The following is a 21,666-nucleotide window of genomic DNA, read 5'->3' on the forward strand; positions in this document are numbered from 1 at the left end:
GCCAAAGACAAAGAAAGGTGCTCTTTGCCTCAGAGCTCTCAGACGATGTGTCACTGCTGTACTGTGGGGAGACCCTTCACAGGGGACGCTGCCATCTCCTTCCACAGCTTCTGCAGGTGGCGGGTCCCAGCCCAGATTCACGAACACACTCCTTAAACTGGCACCCATGTCCAGACACAGAACACCGCCAGGCCGGGCCCACACCTGCCCACGATGCTGCTGACCTGTGTGTGTGTGTGTGTGTGTGTGTGTGTGTGTGCGCGCGCGCGTGCGCGATGCAAGCCAGGTTGCCCCACCCTGGCGTCACAGCTGTGTACAGAGCATTAATTACGAACACAAAATGGACTCGAATCATTCCGATATCTGTGTCAGTCAGAGCGACAGTCATGCTAGAGCCTCCCGTGAAAGCTCACCCAGTGAGCGCCTAACCAGGTAGCTCCAGACGCAGGGTGGAGTGTGACCACCTGGACACTTTATGGGACGGCAGGTGGGGGCACCACACCCAGTCTCGGGCATAAGACCAGAGCTCACTGACGGCTCCTCGCTCAGGCCTCCCCCGACGAGCTGACAGCCGCACCTGCACTCGTCCCAGACGGAGCCCCCGAAACCTCACGTCCTGACCGTCTCACCGTCCTGACCCAACGCGCGACAAAACGCACACCAGCGCCTCGGGACTCTCGCTGAACACAGGACTCTCTCTCATGCTTCTTTCCTAAGACTCTGTTTGCCTCGCCCAACCCCTACCGCTTGCACACCTGTGGGAGCCTCCTGTGTGGAATCACTCCACCTTGACTGTTGGGGACTGTGCTCCGGCTGGAGCCTTGGTTAATCCCCGTGGGAAACCGAGTAGCAGGACTGGCTCCATGGCTTTATTCTCATGAAGTCTGACATGGAAAGACACACACGTGTGAGACTGCTCTTTGACAGCTGCGTCCCACTCATGACACTTCATGTACGTGGGACTGAATTTGAAAGCCTTGCCCCCGGAGTCTCTGAATCGAGGTCAGGGGTTACTGGGCAAGAGGGGGCTTACCGTGTCCTCACAAGCTGGATACTGGGTCCTCGGGGCTCCTTTGGGCAGTGTGAGCCTTGGGGTCCTGCAGCCGGGTGCCCCTCCCCCTGCCTTTCTTGTCTTCTTGCCGGTGGCACCGACCTGGCTGCTTCCATTGAGCTCCAGGTGTAACTAACAGAAGACGCTTCCAGACGGGCCGCCTGCCCAGGGCGTTTACTCAGCAGCAGGATGGTAAGAAGCAGGGTGCCGGGTGGGCTGCAGGCACAGCTGTGTAGGATGGTGGGTGGGCTGTCTCACCCCTCGGCCCTAGTTGCCCCACCTCAGGGTGGGGGGCATAGGCAGGAAATGGGGCTCTGCTGGTTGGACCACCGGGGCTGAGCCCTAAAGCCAGTTGCCCTGCTGATTGGCTCACACCTACTGGCCACCACTTTAGGAGGAATCAGGAAAAACTGAGAAAAGCTGAACCACGGGCTCTCCACCCAGACATGGGCGGGGCCTTTCCAGCTGGGGCGCACACAGTGTGACAAACATGGGCCAGCCTGCCCTCGGGGCCTGGCCTCGCTGCACCCTGACCCCCAACTCTGGCTGAGCTGCCAGGCCCTGCAGCCTCCCTCTTCCTTCCCATATATAAAGTGGGAGTGAGAACAGGTAATACATCCAGACTGTTATGCTAGAGCAGATCTGCCCCTCCCTGCTAGAACCTTCGTGGTGCACCCAGAGTTCAACCCCAGCCTCCCCTGTGGCCCAGGGACCCTTGCCCCCCCCTGGCCCGCTAGCCTCTCCCCATCCTTGTGGCCCATGAAGAGGGGCTGCCCTCAGCTAACTTCAGCCAGGCCCAGGGGAGGGGGTTGGAGGACTGTCACAGGGTCCTGAGCCCTGGGCTAAGGGTTTGGGTGCGGTATCCATGCCCAGGGTCAGGGCTGGGGACCAAGTGCCCTTCCTGGGGAATCCATGACGGGCCCACCCTCTTGAGTCCCATGTCAGGCTGCTTTGAGCCTGCCTGGGGGCCTTTGGCCTCTGTGTATTGCTCTGTTTTAAACAGCTACTCGGGAAATGTGCCCACCGTCCTGGAGGGACACTGGGCGGAAGGTCACAGCCTGCAGGGCTCACTCGCTTTGACCCTGAAATTGCACAGTGAGAGTCACTTACAGTAGAAGGGGCCTAACGTCCATCCCCCGAGATTCAGTCAAGGCACCTGCTGCCCTGGGGACCGTGGGCCGGAGGGTGGCAGCAGCCCAGCTGTCACTGCTGGGCCTAGCGGGACAGCTGTTCTCCCAGACATTCTGGACCCGGGCCCCGGGCAGGAGCGAGGTGCGGCTGACGGTGCTGGCAGGGGGCAGTGAGGCGCCCCTCTGCTGGGCGGGGTGCAGCTGGACCAGAAAATGTACTATTAAGAACACCAAACACAGAGGGTAAGGGGGGTGGGGGGTGGGAGATGAGGGTAAGGGGGATCAAATATATGGTGATGGAAGGAGAACTGACTCTGGGTGGTGAACACACAATGGGATTTATAGCTGATGTAATACAGAATTGTACACCCGAAATCTATGTAATTTTACTAATTGTCACCCCAATAAATTAAAAAAAAAAAAAAAAAAAAGAACACCAAACAGATTGGCTACCACTGAGATTAGTTGTGATTCCTACTTTTTTCTTCACACACCTCTGCATTTTCTAGATTTCCTACAATAAACATGTATTACTTTCCAGTCAAAGGAAGAAAGATGGTGGACTTCCACTTCCGGCAGAGATTGGGTGACAGGAAATGGATTTACTTTCCTGCCCAAACAACCCAAAAAACCTACAAAGACAAAATGTATGAAACCAGGGGTTTTAAGGTGCTGGACATCTGGCGACAAAGAGCCACGAAGCCTGTGAGGGGGGAACAGACGAGGTGGGTCCCCAGCTGGCTGCCTAGAGTTTCCAGGCCACCACGCAGGGAGGGGACCCAGGTGGGCCCCAGTGGGCATCCTGAGTTGAGGACGCTGAGAATCTGAGGAGACCAAGGCAGATAAGAGTTTGCAGGATGGAGACGCAGAGAGAAGCGAGTAGCATTCAGGGAGATGCAGGGTTTCCCTGAGTATACAGCAGAGGGTGGGTCAGCAAATTCAATTTCTAATTAAAAACCTTCCCACGAAGAAAACTCCAGGTCTAAGTGGCTGCACTAGGTGATTCTACCAGACAGTTAAGGAAGAATGTTAGGCACGGCCAGAGGAATGAGTTGTGGGAGACCAAGGTTGGTCTGTCAGAATTTATTTGGAGTGTCTGAGGGCGGGAGGGCGGGGCGAGAGCAGAGGGAGAAGACCATAACCTCCCAGAGCAAAGAGGGGTGTGGGATTTTATAGGAGGGTGTAAACGAGGCTGATCCCCCTTCAATGACAATGGGTTTCAGGGTATGACCCAGCCCTCCAGCTCCACACCCTGGCCCCAGGTCGCTGTCCAGACTGCCCTGGCCCGCCCAGGCCCCCAGGCCCGCTGTTCACAGGCCCCTAGGAGATAAAGCGAGACAGGATCAAGACAACCTTTTAAGATAAGGTTTCTGCTCCTGGCCTACATATGGCCTAATGAAGAATTAGCAGAAAGTGCACAGAAATGTGTTCACCGACTTGAAAAGAATTATTATTCCCAAGTATTCAATGGGACCAGCGTTATCCTGGCACCAAAATCAGCCGAGATGGTACAAGAAGAAAATACAGACAAATCTCTCTCAGAACCATAGGTGAAAAAGTCTAAACAAACGTTTATTAAATTGAATTCAACAATAGGTAGAAAAAATACATCACCAAGTGGAGTTTAGCCCAAGAATTCAGGGTTGATTTAACATTCAAATTCAATCAATAGAATTCACCATATTAACAAACTAAAAGAAAACAATCTCAGTAGACTCAGAGAAATTACTTGACAAAATCCAACATCCACCCTGACAAAAACTCGCAGCAAACCAGAAAGGGAAGGGCACTACCTCCACTTGATAAAGGGCATTTAAAAACTATCTACAGCTGACATCATACTTACTGGTGAGACTGAACTCTTCTCGCCCGAGGTCATGCTCTCACCACTTCCATTCAGGGCTGCAGCCAGGGCAGTAGGAATGAGAAAAGACAAGGAAATGTACCATGATTGGAAAAGAAAAAGTAAATACCTTTATTTGCAGATGACAAATTCGCCTATGCCAAAAATTTAATGGAATCTACAAAAAAAACTACTAGCTATTGAATGGGTTGAACAGATTGCAGGACCAATTTCTCTACACTAGCAATGAACAACTGAAAATTAAAATGAAAAGAATTTATAATTTATAATTAAATTAAAAACACAATATTTAAGGATAAATCAGACAAAAGATGTGAAAGACTTGTATACATAAAACAACAAAACTGCTGAAAAATTTTAAAGAGAACTAAAGAAATGGAAAGCTTTTCTGCCTTCATGGTTTGGAAGACTCAATGCTCTTAAGATACAAATTCTCTCCAAACTGATGTATAGATTCAACAAAATGCCAATCAACGTCCCAGAAGCTACTACCCACCGCCCTTTCTGGGTAGGATTTGATAAACTTATTCTAGAATCCATAAGGAAATGCAAAGGACCTATACTAGCCAGAACAAGTTTGAAAGGGAAGAACAAAGTCAGAAGACTTACACTACCTGACTTCAAGACTTTATAAAAACAGTAACCAAAAGAGGGTGTTTATATACTAAAGTCCAGAAATAGACCCACACACATATGGACAATTGGATTTTGACAAAAATGCAAAGTCAGTTCAGTGGAGAAAGGAGTGTCTTTTTAACAAATGGTGTAGGAACAACTGGCTAGCCATATGGGGGAAAATAAACATTTATCTACACTCTGCACCATACACAAAAATCAACTCAAAATAGATCACAGATCTAAATGTAAAACCTGAAACTATAAAGCTGCTAGAAGAAAACATAGGAGGAAATCTTTGTGACTTTGGATTAGGCAAAGATTTCTTCAATTCAACATCAAAAGGATGACCCATAAAAAAACAAACTGATAAACTAGATTTCATCAAAATTTAAAACTTCTCTTCAAAAGTCACTGCTAAGAGAATGAACAGACACAACACAAACTAGAAGAAAATATTTGGGAACTGTACTTCTGATAAGACTTGTATCCAGAATATATAAAGAACTCTCAACACTCAATAGTAAGAAAACTAATAACCCCCTTTAAAAATGGGCAAAGATTTAAACAGAAAATTCATCAAAGAAGATATACAAATAGTAAATTAGAACACACACACACACAGACACACACACACAGACACACACACACACACACACACACACACACACACACAATGCTTGACATCATTAGTCATAAGGGAACTTAAAACCATAATGAGATACTACTACCCACCTATTAGAATGGCTAAAAATGAAAGAACTGACAGTCTCAAGTGTTGGTGAGGATGTGAAGTGATATACTGCTGGTGGAATGGACAACATCTTTTGAAAACAGTTTGACAGTTTCTTAAAAAGTTAAACATATACCTCCCATATGATCCAGCCATTTTACTTCCCAAGAGAAATGAAAGCACACATCCACACACAGACCTGTACATAAATGTCCATAGCAATTTTATTTATAATAGCCAAAAACTAGAAGCAACCCAAATGTCCACCAACACGGCAATGTGATAAAGAAACTGTGGTACATCCATCTAATGGAATTCTAATCACCAATAAAAAGAAATGAAACCTCAATTCACACAGCAACATAGATGGATCGCAAAGTAACGATGCTGGGAGGCAGAATGAGTCCACTTATGTGAGACTGCAGAAAACACACTAACCCACAGTGACAGAGAGCAGGTCAGCAGTTGCCTGGAGATGGCGGGCGGCGCAGAGGGCACAGGGAAGGGTCACAGAGGGCACAGGGAGAGGTGGGGGGTAATGGATATAGCATTATTTTGATTGTGGTGATGGTTTCATAGGTATATACATATATCAAAACTTGTCAAATTGTGCACTTTAAATATGTGTAGTTTACTGTGTCAATTTTACATTTGTAAAGCTGTTTTTAAAATTCTAAATAATGGCATAAGTAAAACGGCAGAATAAGAACATCCGAAGAGGCTCTAATCCATAAAAGCAATGAGAACACTGGAAAAACTGGGCAGAATCAACTTTTCCACAGCTCTGGAAATTAACCAGACTTGAAATGAGAAATGTTTATCCAAGAAAAACAGCAGATTCTTGGTAAGAATAGCGAGCTTTGTGGCTTTTAACATGCCCCACTCCCATCTGCCAACCCCATCTGCACAGTAGCCTTGAAGACTGACAGCCTGGCAGCCACTGGAGGGGGCAGAATGGTGGTGGTGCCCCCTTAAAGCCCCACCCCCAGGATATTGTCATTATCTGACTTGTGTGATAGTCCCTGGAGACCCCACTTACAAGTCTGTCTTCATCTGCCTTGACTCAGCTACCCAGTAGGAATTTCCATTTCCCCAAGAGCATTTGTTTTTTAAAAATCCGAGGCAACAGTTCAATAGTGCAGCTGCCTGAAGCTGTGGATAACAGTTGGGGCAAAAAATAGGCTAACAAACAAGCTTTAAAGGAAAAGCTGGGGACTGAGATATCTACAGGGAGATTGGGAAGTTCCTACATCTTCTGGGAACCTTGAAGGCACATGCTCAGCAAAGACCTGGAGACCCTGAGCTCTCAACTCTGGATAATCTCTAGGCAGAAAGCGAGAGCTAATGCAGAGTTGTCAGTTGTCAACTGCCCAGCTGACTGTTGAAGGTGCAAAGACTGAGACTTATTGGTCCCAGGAACTTAAGGAAATCTCTGTGCGACCACTAGCTGCCCACTAGCTAATGGAGGAAAGCCTTCAGTGACCACGCATGACAAATAATCATAGTATTAGTTCAGAAAATCACTAAACAACAAAATAACAAATAGCAATAACAATAAACCTTGAAGAGGGGAGAGAATCTGATTTCCAAGAGTTGCCACATTGTGACACTTACAGCGTCCAGTTTTTTAAAAATAGAGATATGCAAAGAAACAAGGACGTATGTCCCATATACAAGAAAAAAATTAATCAATAGAAACTGTCCCTGGGGCAGCACAGACATTAAACTTACTAACCAAAGACTTTAATCAGCGATTTGAAATGTGTTCAAAGAAGTGAAGGAAACTATGTGTAAAGAACTAAGAGACAGTATGAGAACGATGTATCACCAAATAGGGAAGAGCAACAAAGAGTTAGAAGTTATAAAAAGAACCACAAAGAAAGTCTAGAGTTAGAAAGTACAATAACTGATGTGAAGAAATTCACTGGGGGCTCACTAGCAGATCTGAGCATGCAGAAGAAAGAATCAGCAAACTTCAAAATCGGTTGGCCTATCCAGTTTGAGGAACAGAATGAAGAAAAATGAGCAGAGCTGTGGAATAAAATCAAGCACACCAAAATACACAAAATGGGATCCCAGAAATAGAGAGAAAAAAGAGCAGAGAGAATATTTGAAAACATAAGGGCCAAAAACTCCCCAGATTTGATGAAAAATATGAATCTACACATCGCAGAAGCTCAACAAACTCCAAGAAGGATAAACTCAAATTGATCCACACCTGGGCACATTGTAATCAAACTGTGAAAAGTCAAAGACAGAGAGAGATCTTAAAGTAGCAAGAAGGAAGTGACTTGTCACATACAAGGGATCCTGAATGTGATCAAACACTGATTTCTCATCAGAAACCATAGAGGCCAGAAGACAGCTGAAAGATAAAGATTGTCAACCAAGAATTCTATATACCTGATGCTGTCCTTGAAAAACGAAAAATAAATTATGAAAAATAAATTACAAAATAATAGTCATTTTATTTATATTTTAAATATCAAAATATATAAAAACTTTAACAAAATGAACAAAAATAAACAAAATCTGAGAACTCATCACTAGCAAACCTTCTCTGCAAGAAACACTAAAGAGAGGCCTTTAGGTTGAAAGGACACTACACGGTAACTGGCATCAACATGAAACAAGGAAGAGTGCCAAGAGAGGTAACCCTAGGGGGAAATATGTAGGAAAAACGGTGTAAATGTCCTTTTCTGTTTGTAACCGCACATAGTTACACATAGTTACCATGTGACCCAACAATTCCACTCCAAGGCATATGCCCAAGAGAATGACAACGTACGTCCACACAAAACCTCGAACACGAATGTCTGTTGCAGAATTACTCATAATAATGAAAAGGTGAAAACCACACAAATGTCCATCGTGGATTAATAATCAGAAATCTCATGTAAACTGGTGCTGGTAGGAGCTGTAGGAGGGGCTCTCACGCCCTACCATCCTCATCAACTACCCCGAACAGGAAGAGACCTGCTCTCCATCCCCTACAGGAAGTTCTTCTTCTGTTACTCCATGGGGAAAGAGGCCCATCTCCTTGCCCGGCAACCACTCAGCCAATGAAAAGCCACTACACTTCAGATGGACTCCCAGTTTCCTCCAATGGACTCTTTGATTACAAAGGCCCTTCGAAACTCCCTCTTTCCTCTATAAACAAAGTCCCTCTCCTTTGTTCTTGGGACTTGGCATGGTTCACCATTAGATCACATGTCTTAAGTTTGAATTCTTTATCATTCCCAAATAAACCCATTTTGCTGGAGAGATATCTATTTGTTTACAGTCAATACCATCAATTGATAAATGGACAAACAAAATGTGGTCTATCTACAATGGACTGTTACCAGCCATGAAAAGGAATGCACTGACACATGCTACATGACGAGCCTGAAAGCTGCCTGCTAAGTGAGAGGAGCTACACACAAAAGATCATACACTGTACGACTCCATTCATTTGAAACGTCCAGAATTGAGAAGTCCATGGAGACAGGGGGTAGGTTCGTGGTTTAGGGGCGATGGGGAGGGATTGCTGATAGGTACAGGGTTTGTTTGAAGCGATGAAAAAATCCTGGAAGGAGATGGCGGTGATGGTTGCACAACTATGTGAAGCTACTAAATGACACCTAACTGTACACTTTACGGTGAATTGTAAGATTGGTAAATTATACCCCAATTTAAAAAAATTCCTCAAGAGGTGATTTTTTTAAAAGACAGTCAGTATAATTAAAAGGGTCCCCACCAGAACCTGCAGGCCCTCTGGGTGCATCGCATGGCCCAGCCCTGCCCCAGCCCTGCCCCCAGACACCTATTTCCACGTGTCATCTCGGATCCCTGCCCTGCCTTCCTCTGGCCCCAGGGGACAGGCTGGTGGAGCCCAGAGCTGAGCCAGGCGCCAGCCCACCTGTTTCTGGGCCTGGCCAGGGGGTTAGGCCCTTGGTGCCCAGGCAGCAGCCCCGGGTCTGCAGGCTGCCCTCCCATGTGCCAGCTGCTGAGCCTGGGCCTGTCACCCAGGTGGCTGCCAGCAGCTTTTTGTTTTCCTTCTCCTGGGAGACGAGCTGTTCCTGCTGCTTCCCAGAAAATGTGTCAACTGGCTCTCGGAAACACCATCTGATCAGACAGGCTGTGCCCTGGCCTGCCCGGCAGAGGCTGTGGGCGCCCCAGCCGGAGGCAGAAGGGAGCTGCCACTGAGCTCTGTCCTCCAGGTTGAGGCCTGGCTCTGAACAGGGAGACGGAAGAAACGGGGATCCTCTCAGGAAGGACGCACCAGGCTTCCCCCACCAACCTGCTGCAGAAGCTCCCTCTGTGGGCTATCACCCCTCAAGCAAGTGGACGCCTTGGGCCAGGAGTTCAAGTTCAGGAAGAGCGTCCCATCTGTGCACGTACACATGCACACAAGGGCACACGTATGCATGTGTGCACACACGTGTACACAGGTGCACACACACGTCCCCATATGCACATGCCCCCAGTCTGAGCACCACAGGGCACTTGTGGAAACGGGCTAATAAATAATTGGGCAGAAATGTAAGTGGTTAATGGAGCCTCATAAATGGAAGTCAAATGGGAACTGTCTCCAACGTGCAGGAATGCAGGCTACACCTCCATCACTGACCTGCCATACGTGACAGCTGCCCCCAAACACTCTTTCCTCCTGTTCCCACGTGCCCCGAGCCCTCCACACCACAGCCCACAACCTTGGGGACACAGGCCAAGACCAGGGCCAAGTTGGCTCGCGGCTGGCTCTTGTGAGCTGGTGACCTGGGCCTCAGGCTGCACTCGCTGGGTGAGGACACCCGGCCTCCCTGGGCCTGTTTCCTCATCTGTGACACGAGCAGGAATGGCACCGCCTCTGTGGGGCTGGGAGGTTTCCAGGAGATAACATGAGCACAGCCCTCAGCCCAGAGCCCGGCGCCCACTTACCACCACCGTGGGTGATGGTCCTGACTGCATGTCACCCCCTTTTGGCCCCACAGTCAGCGGCGACTCTGCAGCGGCCTTTGGAACTCAGGGCACATGGAGTTGTGTCCTGAATGACAGCACAAATACTCACAAGGCTCATGGAACGTGACATCCCTAGGCTGAGGTCACAATCATGCTTCTCTAGGTACACGTGGCGGACACAGAACCAGTATTGTCACAAGGCTGAGCTCTGCCCAGAGCTGCCGGATGGACGACAGCCTGTTTTAATTTCATCTAAACAACTTTCCTTTCGCCCCGGGCAGCTGTTTGTCTTTCTGCTCGAGGCCCTTGAGCTGCATGTAGGTGGCTGTGCTGAGGCCATCTGTCCAGCTGGGAGAGGAGCCCCAGGTGCGACGTGGGGCCCCAGCCATGTTACAGTGACACTCCAGAGTCCCCGCTTTCTCCAGCAGAGGGGTGTGCTTAGCTGAGCAAGTGCCATTCTCAGTGTTGGGGGCGGGGAGAGGACACTTCCCTTCAGGGCTGGGGCCGTGTCTTAGTGGCTGCTGTGTGGCCTGTGCACTCCTGAGGCCCCTGCACAACGGATCCTGTGCTCAGCCCTCCTGGACAGGACAGAGGAGGCGGGGTCCCAGGACTCGCCCTGGCATGGCTGTGGCAGGCAACCTCGGGCCACCGCCCCAGCTGGCCCTGGATGACAGTGCACGTGGCACTTCCCTGGCCCATAGTCCCACTGGGGCTCCTCGGGCATGCAGATGGCAGCAAGTCCATGCTGTGTAACTAGGGACATCTGCAGAGCCTGTCACGGTCCCCATGTACGAGGGCTGGGTGAGGCACAGAGGGACTGCCCGGCTGGCAGCCTGTGGTCATCGGGCCCCAGGCTGGTCCTGGCGGGGCAGGGATGACACACTTTCCTGACAGCCACCCGGGTCACAAAGACAAGGTCACTGGATTCCAGCACAAGCAACTACCAGGGGACGTTAAGATCCAAACTGCACTGTTTCCCTGTTCGCCAGGCCTGCCGCTGCCTTCGTCGTCTTCTCACGGACTCCTCCCCCTTCCTGGGCTCGGGCTTTATCTCATTCATCTTCTGTACAGTCTGGAGCCGAATCCTTGGCTCACGTATTATTTATTCTCTCTTGTGTATAATGTAAACATTTAAGATGTAAGTTTCCTCCAAGTGCGCCTCTGGCCGCCGCCCAGAAGCCTCACTGGGTGGCATCTTCGGCACTCGTCTCTTCCAGCTCGGCTGTCAAGCAGTGGTACTTCCTCTGGGTCCACAGAGCCACTGTAGAGAGCACCCGTGTCTCTCCCGCGTTGTCCACTGGCGTTGTGTGCCCGAGAGGGGCACCTCTGGCTACACCGGGCATGGCAGAGGCCACGTCACCCATGCAGCAGTGTTTGGTGTCTGCCCCATGCCCCTGCACGTGGCACCTGCACGCAGGCACCTGTCTGTGAGCTGCCTTCCCAGGGGACAGCAGGGGACAGCGTGTGCCACATCAGGGCAGAAACCTCAGTGGCAGGCTCTTTTGCTGTTACTCCCCGGAGGCAAGCCTGACTTGCCATTTCTTGCAGAAAGTCCTCGTTTCTCAATCGTTCTGGCCTGACTTGCTGACGGCACTTCTCCTGACGTGTTTCTACTCCTCCATCCTCTCAGTGGGGCCCGAGGACGGGTGTCCATCAGCACGGGCGGGGCCGTGCTGCTGTAACTAACCTCCCGGCCCACGGCTCCCACAGCCGGGGGGCGTCCTGCCCACACAGCCCACTGTGAGTGGGCAGGTGCTCTGCTCCGTGGGGTCCTCCTGCCAGGAGCAGGCTGCAGCACTGCCGGTCACCACGTGAGCTCAGAGCATCATGTGCTGACTGGGGGCTTCCCCAAAGTGTCCTGTGTCACGTCCATGTACATCTGTGGGCAGGTCAAGTCCATCGCTGTGCCTGACCCCAGGGAAGTGGAGGGTGCAGACTGCCACGGGCCCAGGGATGCCAAGCCTCATGGCACGTGGAAAATTAATCACATCGTTCACCCCCCAGCAGGAAAAATAACAGAACACAAGACTTTCTCAATAGGAGCCAAGAGGAATTCCACAAAATTCAACATCTCTCCTTGATGGACGTGCTCCAGCGTTAGGAATGACGGTCTCCTCCCATCTGACGAGGCCCCGCTGAATGCAAACGCTGCCTTGTACCGAGTGGATATGTGAACTCGTCCTGAAAGCACACGTGCACACATACACACACACATGCATAGAAACACGTACACACACATAAACACACGCACACACACATGCACAGGCACACAGGCATATAAACACATGCACATATGGGACCGCACATGACCACGTGCCTGGGAATCCGTGTGCAGACACACACGTGCACACACACACCACAGCTTATGTGCTCCCCAGGGCCGTGGGTCAGCATCACGGAACACAGCCCTTGTCTGAGCCGGGGTCTCTGAGTGCAGGAGCAGGAGAGGGGCGGCCATGTGGCCACCTCGGGTCCTCTGATCCCCTCACGGCAGCCGTTGGCATAGCCCCACAGGAGCCACCCTTCCCAGGATGCTGTCCCTTCCCTCCCTCGCCCCCACGTTCTCCCGCATTTATTCCCAGGACCACTCTCTCCAATCATTCCTATCTGGGGTTTAGGCTGCATGGCCCCCCAAATGCCCCAGGATTCCCACTGAGCTGGTGTAAGGATGTGAGGTAGCCCTGGGCAGCAGGAGAGGGGGGACATCACCAACCCAAGTCTCTCATCCAGCTGTGGAGTTACTTTTCCTCATCTACACAAACCAAGGACGCAGGGCCCACGTGACTGGCCTGGACCCCAGGCAGGGCACAGGTTGGACCCTGCTTCTCTGGTACCCCCCAGCGCTCAGGGCAAAGCCAGGCACCCCCTACAGGCACAACGCTTATACGCAAACCCCCGGAACAGGACAAACCTTCCCCCCAAGCCGCCCAGCACCTATTGACAGGTTCACAGGTGAGGTGGCAGGCCTGACACTTTAGTGCCATGTCACACTTCACATCATTACAGGACAAAATCAGCGTTTCAGAAGCAACTCCTAAAACTCCAACGAGGTGAGTGAGCTGCTGTGCACCTGACGGACGGTGGTCAGAGGCAGCAGATGCTCCATGTGACCAGATGCGGTTAAGTGACACCAACAAATCGCCCAGCAAATGGGACAGACGCGACGTGGGGGTGGAACGCGGGTGGACACATTGCCGTTCAATGTCCGCGCTGGTGCTGGGTTTGCAGTCACCCTCTGAGCGCCCGTGGGAGCACTCGCAGGCGACACGGTACAATCCCTGGGTCTCCTGGGCGGGGCTGGGGCTGCAGCTGGCGGCGTACACGTGGGACGGCCCTAAACTCACTTCCATGTGCCCAATATTTTTATGATAAAGAGCTGAAAAATACCACTGAGGCTGTATTTTGAATTTGAGGAGCAAAGGACTATTTTTGGACAAATAAGGTGTCCTTATGGGTGAAGGGTCTGCTTTCTGGGGGACCCGTGGTCAGGTACCCTGGCCCGGAGCAGCCCTGGCTGACACACGGACACGGTCTGGAGACTGCCAAGCGGAGCCCACATACGAACCCTCCCCAGGCCAGGGAGGGGGAACTGGGGTGTCACCCCTTTTGGCCATAAAATGTCTTCTCGTCAGACAAGACACAGGCAGAGACAGTATGTGATCCTGGAGCCACTGAGGCCCAGTCAGAGGCCCGCTCCCCACTGCCCCCACCCCAGGGTGCAACGAATGAGACAGAACTGGAGGGGGTCCTGCCAGGGGTGGGCCAGAGGACGAGGGCACAGTGGCCCGTGGGGTGCGGTGGGGACACCGGCGTGCCAGGCCAGGGCACCTGCAGGAGGAACAAGGAGGGCTGCCCGTCCCACAGGAGCCCTGCAGCCAGAGGGCTGACGGGTGCGGGCTCCCTAATTAAACATCGCTCTGTAATTAGAATCTGCTCCCCAGCCCAGGAGACGCGGAGCGGGAGTGACCGCCGTGTGCTGGAGCCCAGACGCCAAACATCAGGAGGCTGCCCTGTCCGGGGCCGTCCTCTGGGGCACCCAGTGCTGTGCTGGGCCTCTCAGGGGCTGGCCTGACGCAGGGCAGAGGTCACGGGGCAGCAGGAGGCTCTGAGGATGTCCTCAGGAAAAGCCCCCGGCGGCCCGCAGTGCCGGCCACCACTCTGCCTCTCTCGGGGGCGTCCCCCTCCAGAGACAAGGTCTGGCCAGGGCCTCATCAGGCGCAGGTAGGGACAAGCTCCAGGCCCATCGGGAGACCCCATGGCCCAGGTGCCTCTGGCACCAGAAGAAACAAATCCAGAAACACAAGTAATCGCTGATTCTGCACCAAGAATCTTACAATGAGAATTTCTCTATTCTTAAGAAAGACATAATTATCATTTTCATCTACATTCTTTGAACATCTTTAGAAGACAAACAGTTTCGTTGAGTCTCTTTGACTCAAAAAGAAGTTCTTTCTCCACACAGACCCTCTGCCTCAGGTCCAGGAGAGGGGACCAGCTGCCCCGGGAATGGGGCACCCTGCGTCTCCCGCAGCCAGCCAGCTGTTCCACATCCTGGAAGCACACACCTGGAAAACCCGGCCATGGCCACTAAGAACCCATGGAGGCATGGAGGGACGGGCCCCGCATCTCAGCACAATGGCCTCAGCCCAGGCTGCCTGCACGAGGAACATTCCAGAAACACACGGCTGCTGTTAGTTACACAACAACGTATAGTCAGGGAACCCGGCACCTGTCAGCAGCACTTGGCTTCAGATGGCACAGGACTCTGCCGGGCGCCACCCTCCCTCTGTGTCCGAGACAAATGTGATGATGCCCAGCGCGCGGCACAAATGGAGTCTGAGTCCCGTGAGGGGTGAGGGCGTGGTGGTCTCAGGGCCTGGTGGCTGCGACCCTGTCACAGGAAGCTCCAGTCACCCAGGCGTCCGAGGGTGGGACCCACACCAGCCAGGGCTCCGCCTCTAAGCAGGCAGTGACTGCGCCCCTCACAGAGGACCCCGGGGCCCCTGCACCTCTAACTCCGCCCTGAACTCCACCTCCAGGGGGGCTGCGGCCTGGGACCAGCAGGGAAAGGGGGTGGGGTTTGCTGGGGCTTCTGCCCGGCACACTGCACACGAGGCCGGCCCTCCTCAGCCTGGCCTGGCCTGGCTCACGCCGTCAACCCATCACCCCACCCCGTCCTGGTACAGCCGACACGCCACAGCAGCGTGAAGCCAACCCGCGCGTGGGAGCTCCCACCCTCAAGGGAAAGGAAGGAGTGGTAGAACGAACGGGAACCAGGAACGCAGTGCAGGCCAGAAGCAGACCTGCTGGGGGCTGGGGACGCACACCGAGCTGCAGGGCCCTGGCAGCGGACTCAGGCTGAGGTGCCCGAGGTGTGGGAGGCTCCCACACGTGCAGCATCACAGGAGCCGCCCAACGCCCCCCCCCCCCCAAGCCCTCTGCGGTCCACACCTTCCAGGCCCCTCCTCCAGCTGTCAGTGCCCCACTCCCAGTGCCCGGCTTGGCCATAGCCCAGCCCCACCTCTTCCCGGCACCGGGCTCTGGTCTTCCCGCCCCACTTCTCAGTGCTGGTTGGCTCTGGACATGCCTTGCACTCACCTGGGAGCTTCTAACCCTCCTGGTGCCGGCCCATCCCAGACCAAGTAGTCTGCACCACCCTCGGGAACCTGGAGCCTCAGGGTGTGACCGTCCTTAAAGCGGGTCTTTGCAGGTGGAATTAGTTAAGACTGGAGGACGGTGGCCCAAAGCCAACGACTGGTGTCCTCACGTGACGACGGAGGCAGGGGAAGGGTGATGCACGCATGGGCCACGGGACGCCAGGGTTCCCGGCAAACTGCAGAAGTTGAAGAGGCGGGACCAGAGCGCTGAGGGAGCAGGCGAACACTGAGCAGACTTCCGTTCTCCTTTTGTTCTTAGTGTCCCCACATGGGGTGACATTACCCAGGAAACAGTCAGGGGCTGAGACAGCCGAGACGATCGGGCCTGGCCCAGACAGAGGGCGGGGGGCTGCCCGGCCATGAGCATGTGGAGTTTGTCACACAGCAGTGTCACGGCCACCGGTAACGGACACACATGCTACCAGGAGAGTGGACTGCGGACACGGCAACCAGGGCCCCAAGCAGGGCAGGGGCTGCTTAGGGAGAGGCAGACCCCGGTGGGCCATGGGACCACGGCAGGGGTCTTTAGGAAGTTTGCTGGGGAGGTCACCGTCCCTCGGCCTCCCCACCAGGACACCTTCTGAGGTGAGCCTGAGGACAGTGCCGGCAGGCAGCCCCGTCCTGCTCAAAGACAAGAACCAGTGTGTGGAGCCCCTGGCCTCCGGCCCGGCCCAAGAAGAGGCCTTCCTGTGCTGTGTGCCTGTGCTCAGCCTACCGAGGCCTCCAGGGTTAGAGCGTAACTTCTGGTCAAGACCTGTGCTCATGCCAGAGGTGAGGCAGCATGCACGCCAGGGTGGAGACCTCCGCAGCACTTCCCTCCCCGCTCACGTGGCGTCTCCAACGTGCCTGTGGGCTGTGGCCTCAGCAAGACATCCTGTTACTACAGGGTCGGCTCTGGGATGTGCTGCCCGCCTCAGCCCTGCGTTCGCCAGTCGTAACCCCAGCTTGTCTGAGCAGCAGCTAGCACTGGGCCCAGGTTCTCTGCCCTGGGGTGACATCCCCACATTTTCAGCTTCTCAGGTCATTTTCTTGGGGCGGGTTCTGAGGTCCCCATCAGTGGGGTGCCTCCTCGTGACAAGGCCATCAGTCCTTCCTCCTCCCATGGCCTCCCCATCTGTCCCTCTCCCACAGGGCCACCCTCTGCAACACAGTTGGTGCTGACCGCAGGCCCCTGTGGGAAGGTCCTGGCTCCCGGGCAGAAGTGACAGCCCCGACGGAGCAGCCATGAGAAGAGGGGCCGAGCCACACCCAGCCACGGTCAGACTGGAGGCATGGAGGACCTGAGGAGAGGTTTTTCTCTTAAAACACACAGTCGATGTGCAGCCAGTACCAGGAACTCGGCCGCTACAGCGCACCTGATGGAGGCAGCCGGGGCAGCTGGCACCCGCTCCGGGCACATCCTGCCATCTTCTCCGGTGCCTGTCTTACTGCAGAAATGGGCTCGTCACAAACTCTTCTTTGTAAACTGCTTCTCTCCTACGGAGACTCCATCTGTGCTGAGGGTGACAGCCTATGTCACACAGGCATTGGTGGTGCTGGCTGGACCGCTGTGCTGACCTCTGGCCATGGCCCAGTCCCCATGGCCAGAGGTCAGCTCCTCTGCGAATGGACCTGCAGCCTCCATGGTCCCACCTGTCCCTTCCCAGTTCCTGCGCCGTGTCCGTGTGTAGACGCCGCATCTGTCCCTGCCCAGGGAAGGGTACCAGGTGCCCAGTGAGGGCAGGGAGCTCAGGCTCCAATCCCGCTCAGCCACCCACTCCTGGACAGCCTCGGGGCACGGGGGGCTCACACCACGGCAGCCCGGAGGGCCCCACACCTGGACGCACTGATGCGATGCCCCATGAACAAGTGCTGGGTGTCCAGGCCCGTCCCCGACACTGATGAGTGGTCAGTGTGGAGCCCTCACCAGGCCCAGAGCCTCTGCTGGGGGCCCCGGCCTCTGAGCCGCAGGACAACGGCCTGCACACTCCCACTCCCGGGGGCCTGGGAAAGGCACCCACCCCCCATCTTCAGATCGAGGGTTTAAGTTCACTTTCCTGCTGCTCAACCCCCTGCCCGGGGCTCCTAACAGGCACCCTGCCCCATGGACGGCCGGGGCACAAGCAAGCGCGCAGCACTGCGAGCTCACACGGTGTTTATTTACCCTCACAGGGCTCTGTGCCACCCACCAGCCAACAAGTGAAGAGTCCGGGCTCGGGGACGTGGCAGGCAGCCGGCCCTCTGGCACCTCGTGTGCATCCTGGGCGCTCACGGCACCCAGGCCACTTAGAGCAGGCCGCCACCATCCAGCTGCATCCGCTGCGCCAGCTGCTGCCCAATGGCCAGCAGGGGACTGGCTCTGTAGATTGGACTGGCCAGCAGCTCCTGAAAGCGGGTCCTTTCTTCCTCGCTGAAAGTCAAGGTTAAAAGTCAGCAGACCCCAGACCCCTGGCAGGAAGCATTCAGCACCCAGGACCCACCTTGGCTTGGCCACCCCACCCCCGGCACCTCAGCTGGACCCTGGAGTGGACAGAACAGGCCCGGGGTCACCACAGGGAGGGGTACCGGCAAAGGGCTGGGCGAGGAGTGGGGCCTGAGACTGGCAGCCCGGCCCGTGAAACTGCCCCAAGCTTCTGGAGTGGAGAAGGGCACGCACCCTTGCTGGGTCCTGGCAGGGGATCTGAGCGGGCCTGAGGGCTTCAGGCAAGAGGGGAGAGGCTGCCCTGGGGCCTCCTCATGGTCACACTGTGCCACCGCAGGGTTGAGGGGTGCTGGCACTCCAGCCCCCGTCCCCAGCTTATCAAAGGCAAGAGCCTGCCAAACGTGGGGAGGCAGCAGCCTGCACGAGTCTTGCAGACACACGGCCGTAGACGCACGGCCTGGGGTAACAGGCGCCCTCCCCCAGGGCTGCCCAAACAGCCTGGACAGAGGGGCCAAGAGCTCTGCGCCCTACAGCCCAGTGGCTCTGCTCACAAAGGGGCACCATGTAGACCAGGCAGCAGGTGTGGGCGGCCCCAATGGAGACGGGAGGTGCACCCTTCCTCCAGCTGGGGGCCCCGAGTCCTGGTGCTGGCCACTGTTCTCTGCACAGCTGTCTCTATAGCCGGCCGGCCATTGGGAGTGGGCACGGTCATGCCGCCTTCTGGAAGCACTGGGGCTGGCTGAGGCTAACCAGGCACTGAAGCCCAGCCATGGCCACTGGTGCCCCTGCCAGGGGCCCCTTGGGATGACACCTCTGCTCCTAAAACCTGCCACAGCTCCGGGATGGGCCCATGTGGGCTCGTGTGGCAGGACAGCCTGGCCTCAGGGTGGGGTGGGGTGGAGGCCCAGCCCAGGCTCTGCCTGCATGCATGTGACCGTGGGCAAGGCCAGGCCACACTGGGCCCCCACTTCCCTATTACTGGGGACAACCTGAAGCCCACTGCATGACTGACTGTCCACGCCAGGTGACAGCCAAAAGGTGGGGGCCCTGACGAGGACCTGGGCCTGAGGGCAGTCCCGCACAGCTGGCGGCAGCGGTTCCCCTCACCGCCCCAAGGAAGCGGCTTCGTGGCCCCACTGGACACAGGCTGTGCCCCAGAGCTGGCCCGAGGGGGGTGGGGTGGGGTGGGGGAGCGCCAAGCCTCACTGGTGACAGGGCGGTACTCACAGGAGCTGGCGCCTCTGTGCGGCGCTCATGCGGCTCAGCTCGGCCGGCCGGGGCACGCTGCTCGCCCTGCTGTGGACAGAGACGGTGTCAGGACGCTCACGCTTTACCCGTAACGTCCGAAAACGCGCTCTGAGGTCGGGACCCACAGAGGTCTCTCGGATCGCACAAGACCAGCATGACTCTGGGAGGGCAGGTGGCCTCTCGGGCAGAGGGACCCATGGGGCAGGAGAGAACACCAGGAGGCCTTATCTTTAATTCGTGCTTCTTTTAAAATAGGCATGCAAGGCAGTCTGTCCCAGCCAGGCCTTTCCCTTCACCCTGGCTCAGCCTGACGTGGTCCCGACTGTCCCTCCAGGACACTGCGCTCTGCTCCTCCCACACTGACCCACCCGTGCCCCCCTGGGCACGAGCCCCTTGCCCACCACCCACAGCCCTCCCGGGGCCCATGCTTGCAGAACTGGGCTCAGGACTCCCTTCCTCCGGCCGGCGCCCCCAGCAGGTGAGTCAGAACCGGGTCCCGCCCGGCCTCCCGCGGGGGCCACAACCGTGCACCCCCAGCCCCCGTTATTACAAGGGGAACGACAGACGGGCTTCCCACGAATTAAGGACACTGTATAACGCCAGGCCGGTGACTCGCCTGCGACCCAGTGGCAGGCGCTGGGGCGTTGACACGCCAGAGCCACCCGTCCACCCCCACTGTCCAGGCAGGTCTGGGCTTGGGCCTATCTCCCGGCTGGAGAGCCCCGGGCTGGACTGACTGCCTCAGAGCGTCTGGCCTGGTTCTGGCCGCAGGGCCAAGTCGGGTGGATGGTGGACATGCAGCTCACAGAGCCCACAGCCTGCTGCCCAGGGACCCGCAGACATGCTCGGGCTGAAAGAGGACCCCAGCCCCGCCAGCAGCAGGTGGCTGACCTGGGATGAACCTGGGGAGAGCCTCCCCGACTGTCAAGCAGGCCAGCGCTTTCCTGACGGCTCCCGTCAGCCTGGCCTGCAGTCCTGGACGCAAGTGAGCACCGAGTGCCTCCCAGCCTTGCCCAGCCCACCCTGAGGTGGCCAAGCCCATGTGGCATGCCCTACCTGGGGACAAGGGCCCCAAACACCACGGGTGTCAGAAACACCAAACACCGGGCACAGACTCTCACCTGAACCCACAGCCTGGTGGGCCCTCAGGTGTGTGGGGGGGCAGTGGTCCACCAGGTGTGTGGGGGGTGCGTCCCTCTGGTGCTGTTTGTGGCCAGCTCTCCACCGGCCACTGTGATGTGAAGTCAGACCCCCACCCCTGCTCCTCAGAAAGGAGACACTGTGTGGACGCTCTGTGCCCACAGAAGAGCGACTTCCCTGTCTCATCACTGACGGACACACAAGACCGGCTGGCGGCGTCACTGCCTCGGGAGCCCTGTGAGTGTCCAGTCGCTAGGCCATGCCAAGCAGCGCTCCCCAGTGGAGCGTGGGGAACGCCCTGGGAGGACTGCCGCCAGCGCAGAGCTCAGGCCCTCCCGCCACCACCCTGCACGGCCTCATCCCGATCTGGAACTGACTCGGGGCAGCCCCGGGCCTTGCTCAGTGGTGGTGGGGACCCAGGCCTGGCACTTGGGGTCTGGGCCCAAGACTACAAAGCTGTCCGCACACCACATGTCTCCAACCGATTTCAGGACACCTCTGGAGGGGCGGTGGTGACAGACACGCTAGTGAGCTGTGCCACTTGTCCGATGTGCGTGCTTTAAAAGACCCCCGTGGCATGAACCCTCCTGCACGGCACAACTTCCTCCCTGGCTCTAAGTGCTGCCCTGCAGAAAGCCAGAAAGAGGGCCACACGCTTCCTGTGAGAAACAGGCGGGGCCTGCTCCAGGGGCTCCTAGAGGTGGCAGTATGGGGACCGCCGCCTCGTGAAATGGGGAAGGGGCTCCACGGGGCGAGTCAGCAGGAGGCTCAGCAGGAAACAAGACTGCACTGAAGGACCGAACCAAAGCCTGCCCGTCTGCCCGTCACCAGCGCACTGAGCATCCCTGCTCGGCAAGATCCCCGCACACTGTCACCCACGGGTGCT

General features: G+C 55.5%; 1 protein-coding gene across 6 annotated transcripts in view; it reads right to left on the minus strand.

Annotated features, from left to right (window-relative positions):
• Positions 1-3,732: 3,732 nt before the first annotated feature.
• The window catches only part of SLX9 (SLX9 ribosome biogenesis factor), a 50,372-nt gene continuing 32,438 nt past the window's right edge, over positions 3,733-21,666 (minus strand). For 3 of the 6 annotated variants that reach the window (XM_074323815.2, XM_074323700.2, XM_074323845.2), the window contains 2 exons: positions 19,620-19,688; positions 18,109-18,380 (listed from right to left, as the gene is read on the minus strand). In XM_074323815.2, coding sequence (XP_074179916.2) covers positions 18,257-18,380; positions 19,620-19,688 — 193 coding nt within the window. In that variant the 3' untranslated portion in view covers positions 18,109-18,256. Of the gene's footprint in view, positions 17,677-18,108; positions 18,381-19,619; positions 19,689-21,666 lie in introns of those variants that run through there. The other 3 variants (XR_016019720.1, XR_012493355.2, XM_074323781.2) reach the window with 3 other exon arrangements.

The sequence above is a fragment of the Rhinolophus sinicus genome, chromosome 17, assembly GCF_057876585.1.
Source record: "Rhinolophus sinicus isolate RSI-liver-muscle chromosome 17, RSI-T2T, whole genome shotgun sequence".
Classification (NCBI taxonomy): Eukaryota; Metazoa; Chordata; class Mammalia; order Chiroptera; family Rhinolophidae; genus Rhinolophus; species Rhinolophus sinicus.